Raw genomic sequence first — 9,653 nt, 5'->3', positions numbered from 1 at the left:
CTCAAATCATACAATTGACTAAATTCATCAAATATTACTAATTTCTTATTTTATTTATAATATTAATTAAAAATGCTAACTATTCTAATTTTTAATTATTCTACCGAACACATATTTCTCACAACACCCTACAAAAACCATTACACCCCAACAACATATATAATCACCAAATTTATTTTAAAGGCACACCAAACACCAAATAATTAAATTAAATTAATTAATCGAATTTGAGGTGTTACATCTTGTCTGGTCGAATTGGCAATCTCAAATCCACTAGATCTCGACAAGTCCTAACATTTCATCACAATCCATATCAAAACAGTCTTTAAATTCTTTAAACAATTTGATCATTTGGACCTTCAGTCTTGGATTAATCTTTGCACTAATGATCTAATTTTGTTGAAAGATGATGAAGGAACAAACAAAACGAAAACCATAACACTGATTAACGGGAAAATGCATTTATATATCATTCATCCACTCTCATAACTAGATTATATTAAAGAGCCAATACTGTATCTGGAAAATAATGTAGGATCTAATGAAAATGATGAATATCACAGGTACAAGAAAATGACAGTTTAGAGGATTTGAATATTGCAGAAAATGACAATTTGGATGATTTGAATAATGGTGTAATAGGTATTTTTACAGATTTAGGCACTTTTGAAGATTTGAATAATCTAAATCACAAGTTTGATGAAGGAGGGACCACTGGTGTAGAAGATGCAGTTGATCAAGAAGATTCACATGAGGATGTTAATTTGGAGGGGACCACTGAGGGCATTGATAAAGGAGATTCATGTGAGGATATTACTTTGGAGAGGACCATTAAGGGTAATGATGTTACTTTTGAGAGGACCATTGAGGGTGAGGATGTTACTTTGTAGGGGACCACTGAGGTGGGGATGCAATAATGAATATTACTTTGGAGGGGACCACTAATTATATGGCATGTGTTCAAGAAGCTGTAATATTAGATGGTACGCCTTATTTAGTACATGTTTAAGAAGATTCAGTAGTCGAAGGATTAATTTGTAACCAAGAAGAAGATGAGGGACTGAAATGTAACAAAAAAGATGGTCGTAGTAGTGAAGACAATGCTTTGAATGTGAACTTTAAAGATTCAGATGAAGATGATATAAGAATCAGTGAAGAGATTGCAGTTGACAATAAGGATGTCAAAGCAAAAGGTAAAGGAAAGGGGAATAGCAAAGTAAAATGTAAAGGAAAGGGAAAAACCAAGGTTGAAAGACCAATGAAACAAAGGGAATTGGAAGAATCAGTTGAAGGTAGTTGTTTAATTGATGATATGAGTGAATGTGAGGTTCCAAAGGAAAGTTTTAAAGGATTGCGCGACATTGAGGAATATGATAGTGACGAGTTACCTCGAGAGTATGATAGTGAAGATGATGAGATGTTAAAAGATGATTTTCAAACATTCAAGCTTCCAAAAAGAATGGAGGATTACAAGTGGGAATTAGGGCGTATTTTACTACAAATGAGGACTTAAATAGGCAATTAGAACATATGATATTCATTCTAGTAGAAACCTTAAATTTAAGAACAATGATAACAAGATGATGAGAGTGATATGTAAGAAATGTTGTTCATGAGTGTCGTACTATACAAAAATACAAGATGGAGAGACTTGACAAGTTGAGAAAAATAGTGGACAAACACACATGTATTATGTATTATAAGATTAGATTCCTTTATTCTAAGTGGTTTGACAAAAAGATTCAAAATAATCTAAGAGATAATCCTAATTTAAAATTGACTCATATAATGGAGAAAACAAAACAAAAGTGTAATATAAGAATCAATAAAACACTTGTATACATAATCCTAATTTAAAATTGACTCATATAATGGAGAAAACAAAACAAAAATGTAATATAAGGATCAATAAAACACTTGTATACATAAGAAAGTCACTTGCTGTTGACATTCTTAATTGTTCGTTTCGGGAACAATATCCAAAAATACATGATTATGTCTATTTTTATTCAATTTTAAATAAATAGAGATGATAGAAATAATAATAATAATAATAATAATAATAATAATAATAATAATAATAATAATAATAATAAAAATAAAAAGTTAACTCTCTTGCCCTATTTATTTTCCCCAAACTTCGCCCCTCTCATTTCACAATCAAAAAAACAAAATGGTAGTAGCCATTTCAGTCAGAAGAAAACCCAGGTAAACTTTTCAACTTCAACACTAAAATTTCCATTTTCTTTCACGTCCTTTTCATTTCACATTCACCTAACCACAGCATTATTTCCTCATTTTCTCACTTCTCTTCACTCTTTCTCTCGCTCACCAGATCATACTGAAGAGCCTCTGTAGCGACATTGTTTCATCTCTCTCAGACACTCTTCCTCCGATTGTTCACTAGGTTAATTTCTTTTCACCGTTTCGTTTTTTTCCCTATGAAATATAGTGTATATTTTTCTCTTTACTATGTGGTTTTGGGTTTTCGTTTGTTAAGATCAATGTCTTCTATGTACGATTCTTCCATTGCATGTTATTTGTATGACATTGAGCGCATGCACGAACATAAATTTTTGTGAGAAAGTGATTTTGCAAATAATCAGTTTTCGAAGCTGAACTAGTTTAGGTAGTGTTGTCTATTTTTCTCATTGAATTTCAAGAACTGAAAGATTAGGGTGACGGAGTTGTTGAATAACTCCTTTGACTCATTGATGACTTTGTATGCTTTTTTTTTGTTAACAGAAAAATCAGGTTTGTTCTACTTCTTAATCAAGGTTACATCAAAAAGAATATTAAGCTGATAATTTTTTTAGGGTTAATTTATTTTTTTAACTGTTGTCTGGATTTTGTGCCTAGTTTTTCAGTTATTGAAAAGTCAGCTAATGAGATATCTGTGTTTTCCACTGTATTTTATTTTTTTCATTTCTTTGATGATTGTTTAGGTCGTCTTGTTCAATTACTCATAAATCATATGGTGTATTTGTCTCTATGTTAGAAATCCTTGGAATTTAGGGGCGTTTTACATTTGGGAGTCTGTTGCAAAGAGAACTGTTGACGGATTATAGATGGCGCCCAATCCGAAAGTAGTAGCAGCCTATCGTGCAATGTCAAGTCTTGGGATTTCTGAATCACAAGTGAAACCAGTGTTAAAGAAACTTCTCAAATTATATGATAAAAATTGGGAACTTATTGAGGAAGGGAACTATAGAGCTCTTGCAGATGCTATATTTGAAGGCGATGTTTCTGAGGTGTTTTTCTCACTTTATTTTCTATCTCCTCTCCACGTGGCTGCACACACACATACTCTCTTTATATATGATTTTTCTGCAAACTTACTTCTATTATCCGACTTTATTTGACAGGAGCCTGAACATCCAAAGAAAAACAAGAGAGTTAATGTACATAACTTTCATCATTCTTTGTTGGCAAGTTATCTGTGTCACTTTATTAAATTTATGTCTATGTCTATAGCTGCTGATAATGTATTCTGTATTTTCATACGACTAGGAAGAAGAGGCAGAGGCTGAAGAAGCTCTTATAAATGTTGAACCTGCTCAACCTTTGAAAAGATTGAGATTAAGAGGACAAGAGAACAATTCCCCTAGTTCAGCTCCTTCCCCGTCAAAGAAGCCTCACATTGAAAAGGCCACAGCACTTGAGGGAAGCTCTGCACAGAGGCATCAAAACAAAGCAGTGTCATCAGATGGAAACACGAGGATTGCAGCACGTCCAGGTCCAATGCAAGATGCTAGTTCTGACAGAGGAAAGCAACCTGCATTGCCTCAAGATTCTCTTAGAGGGAGAAAACCTATATATGAAACAACAGTTCAACCTGGAAGGCTTATGTTACCAAGCAACCAAATGCCTCATGCATTGATTGTACCTAAAGATGAGCCTGTTGATGAATTGCCTGATTATGAGCGTCCCATTGCAATGGTTCCTCCTGGTATTCAATGAACTCTTCCTTAATATCAAGTTTTTTGTTTTTGACATCTTGGTTGTGATTTACATGTTTGGATTATAGTTTGCAAACCATGGTTTTACTCATCAGAAAAGTAACTTTGTTTTGCTTCGTTTCAAATTTCAAACCACGGAATGTTATTCAAACTCATGTTTGCGCGCGCACACACACACACACTCAACTATGGTTTTGCTAAATGCATTATTCGGTGGTGCAGTCTACATTCCAAACACGGTGAACTTTTGTTCAAATTAGTAGGAAGTACTGTATCGAGCTATAGCGGAATAGCTAAGTGGTGCTAGGGTTCAGCGTGATGCTGTTGGTTCACTAGCTACTGTCAACAATAGTGGTTGTAGTAGCAGCCGCTAGTTGCAGCCCCAAACTGCTATCTGCTGTAGAATTTTTGGGATGAATTCTTTAAAAAAAATAATTGTTTGTCTTTTTTTAAGGGCATAAATTTCAATCCAAACCCTTTGAAGAGCAATGTTATGATTTTGCTCACATAACTGTTTTGTTCTTCTTCCTACTTTTAGTTCTGTTTTATTCTTCTTCTCTGCTCAATTTTTGTTCTTCCTTCTCTATTTCAGTTTTATTTCTCTGTACTGCTATTTCTATGTATTAGTCTATTTATGAGTATTTATGTACCCTGGCTTTTAGCCTTTACAATAGCGGTTATCCCACTATTCTCTATACTGGCATAGCATTTTAGGGGGTCGATATCCCGCCATCTCCCATGCCATCATAGTATTTTAAGGGGTCGATATCCCGCCATCTCCCATGCCATCATAGTATTGTAAATTAGATCTCAACTTTTTCTAACAAAATACAGAAAAAAATCTTTGTTGTCACAGTACCTGAGTTGAGATTATTAACAACACAGGTATCTGGTTGGTAGTATTGTAAATTAGATGTAAACTTTTTCGAACAAAATACAGAAAAAAGTTCTATCACAGCACTTGAAAAGAATAAAGTCAATGCATAAATTTGTAGTTTAACTGATATTTGTCCCCTACCTTTGCGTAGTTGTCTCATGTTATCAACTGAAACTGGTAAAAGTGAGATGCATTGATCATATGCTCTATATGGCATACGCAATAGGCAACCCTTTACTGATTTATGAGTTTCTACATAGTTTGCATGGTTTCTCTATGGTGGGCAGTGCTTTTATTTTATGAGTCAGGGCTTGGCCACTGAATCTGTCTAATTTTATTTATTTTTCCTTTACATTATGTTTTTCTACTTATCATTTAGTTTTTTGTTGCCAATTAACTCATCTTTTAAGGAGTTTTATTTCTTTCTCAATGAAGAACCTACAAGTTTAAGGCATTCATCAACGAAGAGTGGTATTAATAGAAAGCAAGGTGGCCATGTCTCTGAGACATCATCACAGCAGAAAAATGGAGTTAGAGATAAAGAAGTGGCTTCTGATGTTGTGATTGCCTCTTCAGCTCAGGGAGAAGTAAAACTTTCTCTGAGCTACAGCTCAGCTATTCAAGGTCCAGATTTTCGCATGCCTACTCAGGAACAGCTTCTAAAGATGATGGAGGATAGATGTCTGCGATCATATAAAATCACTGACCCTAATTTTTCTGTCGCGAAAATGTTTAGGGATATATGTGATTGCATGTTGGAATTCAGTACTGATTCAAATGATAACTCACAAGAAAGTTGTATGACAAGACCAACCATGGATGTGTTGAAGGAATCAGAGGCTAATGGCACTCCGGGTGTTGGGGGAAGTAAGGATTTGGACACGGGGTCTCACTCATCTAATGGATCAATCCAAGTTAATTCTTTTTCTGCCTTGGTTTCCCCTCGAGGCCCCTATTCGCCAGCCCATCAGAGCGCTTTGGATGATGCTGCAATGATTTCCAAGATGGACATCTCAAAAGATATTCCACAAAGTGATGTTGGAATGCAGCCGGAGGATCCCGTGTCTCCAAATTCAAACAGTTTAGTAGTCGTTCCACGTCATCAGCTTACAGTAGATGATATAAGGTCTTTTCATGATGTTCATGACATTACAAAAGGTGAAGAGATTAATCAAATTCCGTGGGTGAATAAAACTACTAATGATTTCCCACCACCTTTCAACTACATACCCCAAAACCTTGTATTCCAAGATGCTTATGTTAACATTTCTCTATCACGTATTGGGGCCGAGGACAGTTGTCCCTGCATAGGAAGTTGTGTCTTGTTGTCAACACATTGTGCCTGTACAGATAAAACTGGGGGTGAATTTGCATATACTGCTCAAGGCCTGCTAAAGGAAGAATTTTTGGAAGAGTGCATTGCTATCAGTCACAACCCTCGACAACATTGCTTTTATTGCAAAGATTGCCCACTTGAAAGGTCCAAGAATAATGGTTATTTGGAACCATGTAAAGGACACTTAAAGAGAAAGTTTATTAAAGAATGCTGGAGAAAATGTGGCTGTGGGAAACAATGTGGCAATCGCCTTATTCAGCGAGGAATAACATGCAACTTGCAGGTGGGTAGTTATCTCTGCCACTGGCAAACAAATAGATTTTCTCCAATATTGATTCATAATTTGTATTAAAAAGTTCTTATGCATTGTATTTATAGTGTATATCAAGTTAAGTATCTCCAGGCCCAAGTTCCTATGTATTGTAGATTCCCCAGTACATTATTAAAAGGGTTTCACTAACAAATATTTTTAACTTAGGTATTTTTCACTTCAGAAGGAAAAGGATGGGGTCTTCGTACTTTAGAGGACCTGCCAAAAGGAGCATTTGTATGCGAGTTTGTTGGAGAGATTTTAACGATTAAAGAGTTGCATGAGAGGAACATAAAATGTGCTGAAAATGAGAAATCTACTTACCCAATTCTACTGGACACGGATTGGGATTCAGGGTTTGTGAAGGATGAAGAAGCTCTATGCTTAGAAGCAGCGTCCTTTGGCAACATTGCTAGGTTTATTAATCACAGGTATTGAATTCCTCACCCATTATTTCTATTTTGGCACCCTAAAATTCAAGCTAGGGAAAATAAAGAAACAATAATCAAGTCAACCATGATTGCCATGATTTAAAAAGTTGCATGCTTTTCAAAAAGTTGAAATTCCGCTGCTCTAACCTTGATTGCAATGATTTAACAACTTGCTGTTTGCAAGTTATGTGGAATAACTATTGGTTTGATCTCAAAAGCAATGTATACCCGTGTTTCAGTTGACACTCATTACTTGATTGCACTTTTTATTGATATCCGGAAAATTTGGAGAAGACAGTATTCATTTTTGTAATTTATATTTATTTTCTTACATTATATTACTAACATAAGAGGACTGATCAGGAAGGAAAATCTAATCATACAAACTACGCATCTAGAAAAGAAAAAAAATTGTCTGGGACATTTAATTTAATTTTGTATGTATTTATATGAAGAAGAAAAGTAACTCGAGTTTAATGTGTTCATATTATTTTTAAGAGAAAAGAAAATTTGTCTATGTAAGGTCATGCTTCAGAAATAGTTAGTTCATTATAAATTAAAATAAATACTACAGATGTTGAAAATGATTCAGAGCCTTTTCCCACTAGGTGAGTCCTGCAACATGGATCATCAAGCTATGCTTTATAGAGCTAATGGTAGGCCATTTACTAAAAATTCTTTTAATGGTTGAACTACAGTTTTCCTTGATCTATCCCTACCCCAAACTGTTGATCTTCGATCCGAATTACCTTTCTTATCTTGCCTAGCATAACTGTTTATCTATCACGATATTCCCATCTCTATAAAACTGGGCTTGCTTTCTTGTATGTTCTTTCTACATTATATTTATCTCATAGCCGGGCAGTAAAAACCTAATTTGGTATAGATACAAAATATTGTTAACTGTATGAATTGGTCAATCTTCCATTCACCTGCATGCTTTTAATGGTTGTTTGTGCATTTAGACGATTCAATACTTAAAACTGTATTATGTTAACTCTTGACTTCTGCCGAACAGTGCCTCGGCAAATGTTTAAATGTTATTTGGTAATTTAGAAGATTCTGTAACAACTCTATTTAATTTTTCAGATGTTCTGATGCAAACTTGGTTGAAATACCAATTCAAATTGAGTGTCCAGATCGCTATTACTATCATGTGAGAAGCTACCTAATCCTTGAAGTCTGAAAAGCTGTTTTACTTACCTTTTGTTGCGACAGTAAACTGTATAGCAAATTTGCTTACCAATGCTTTTGATGGTTTGAAATACGCAGTTTGCCCTTTTCTCTTCCAGAAAAATAGCAGCACAAGAAGAACTCACTTGGGTAAGTTTTGTTATGTAATATGGTTTATCGTGAATGGTCTGGTATTGTTTGTAAATCTTCACTTCTTGACAGTGCTTATTAAGTACTCTTTTTTTCAAGTAGTGAACAATTTAGCAACAAAAACATGGTTGAGATAATTTATATATGGTTGAAGTCATTTCATATTTTTTCATGGTTACTTCATTTACAAATGATATGTACATTGGTTGGTTTGCAGACCATTTAGTAAGTTTATACTGATAAGTGGCCTGTTCATAAGTGTTGTTTACTTTCTTCAAATCATTTCATTAATCTAAAATCATTTTTTTCTAACTGAAGCTTTATGTTTATGGTGTTTCTACAGGATTATGGCATTGACTTTGACGACCATGATCAACCTGTCAAACTGTTTGAGTGCAAATGTGGCAGTAAGTTCTGCAGGAATACGAAGCGATCAAACGGTAGGTTCAATTCTCACTGATGAATAGTGTTTATTTTTTAAAAACTTTTATCCCTAAATATCTGTCTTTATCTTTTCTCTGTATATTGTTAATTCCTATGCCACTTTGTCTTCATTTTTTCTCTGGATATTGCTAATTCCTATGCCACTTCCTTCCTCTAATTTGTTGCTAACTTTTATTTTGCATTTTGTACTTCAAATTTCAGCCAAATGATCATTATTCATAACGCTTCCCCCATCCTGTTCTTACTTAATCTTTTGCTGAATTGATAGTTGAAAAGGCCACGGTCACATGTCAAGTTGGAAGTTTTAGTTTTTTTAAATTTAATATACTTTGTGGTAGAAACTGGGAGGCAACTATTTTGCGTAGTGTTTAATAATGTGCATATCGCTTATGATCTGATTGCTTTCATTTCGATGTTTAGTAAACTTGTATTTGATTTTAATGAAACTCTTTCATTGGCTACATCCATTCACATAACATGCATGCAGACACCAACACACTTGCCATTATTGATGTGAGATTTGCATAATGAGTTTTTGTTATTTGTAGCAGGGTCCACTAGATCTGCGTCAATTTCTGGGTGATAGTTTTTATCACTGTAACAAGACCCAAACTACTTCAGTGATAGCTTTTTTGGGGGAATCTTACCTATGGCGGTTGGGCAGTAGTTACTTTGTACAGTTTTGTTTTAAGTACTATTAGGCAGTGTTTTCCAAAAAAAGACAAATGGATTAACCTTCATTTTGGTCCTTAGTTAAGATGCTTGTATCTTCAATTTGGGATACGTGAAGCTATATGTTGTTGTATTCGTAGGGCTCTGTAACATTCGTCTTACATCAACAAAATATCATGCTGAGAATTATTATTAGTGGTTTAGGACTTTTCCTTTTACATTTAACCATTTTTCCTTTGATTGAAAATATTTACTAATTTTTAAGAGCCAATGATACCGGATTCTGGTACAACTGAAATGA

The 9,653-nt window shown here is 34.4% G+C and overlaps 1 protein-coding gene across 2 annotated transcripts; it reads left to right on the top strand.

The window, feature by feature from the left end:
- Window positions 1-2,123: 2,123 nt before the first annotated feature.
- On the top strand, window positions 2,124-9,555 carry LOC127098498 (probable inactive histone-lysine N-methyltransferase SUVR2). 2 transcript variants are annotated; one of them, XM_051037106.1, is made up of 11 exons: window positions 2,124-2,208; window positions 2,336-2,407; window positions 2,999-3,251; window positions 3,366-3,401; window positions 3,511-3,949; window positions 5,272-6,455; window positions 6,651-6,913; window positions 8,003-8,069; window positions 8,186-8,236; window positions 8,580-8,676; window positions 9,232-9,555. In XM_051037106.1, exons 3-11 carry the CDS (start codon window positions 3,069-3,071, stop codon window positions 9,261-9,263), a joined length of 2,352 nt encoding a protein of 783 aa, XP_050893063.1. In that variant the 5' UTR covers window positions 2,124-2,208; window positions 2,336-2,407; window positions 2,999-3,068; the 3' UTR covers window positions 9,264-9,555. The 2 variants fall into 2 exon arrangements, with proteins under 2 accessions (XP_050893063.1, XP_050893062.1); XM_051037105.1 differs by having other exon boundaries at window positions 3,366-3,428.
- Window positions 9,556-9,653: the final 98 nt, after the last annotated feature.

This window comes from Lathyrus oleraceus, chromosome 6, assembly GCF_024323335.1.
Source record: "Lathyrus oleraceus cultivar Zhongwan6 chromosome 6, CAAS_Psat_ZW6_1.0, whole genome shotgun sequence".
Classification (NCBI taxonomy): domain Eukaryota; kingdom Viridiplantae; phylum Streptophyta; class Magnoliopsida; order Fabales; family Fabaceae; genus Lathyrus; species Lathyrus oleraceus.
Note: the sequence above shows the minus strand (reverse complement) of the source record. Positions and strands in the feature narration are given on the sequence as shown.

Coding starts and splice junctions, on each gene's coding strand:
- LOC127098498 (XM_051037105.1), top strand. CDS start 3,069: ATGGCGCCCAATCCGAAAGTAGTAGCAGCCTATCGTGCAATGTCAAGT. Junction 3,429..3,510: donor ACTTTCATCATTCTTTGTTG/GCAAGTTATCTG, acceptor TCATACGACTAG/GAAGAAGAGGCAGAGGCTGA. Junction 8,677..9,231: donor GAATACGAAGCGATCAAACG/GTAGGTTCAATT, acceptor TATTTGTAGCAG/GGTCCACTAGATCTGCGTCA.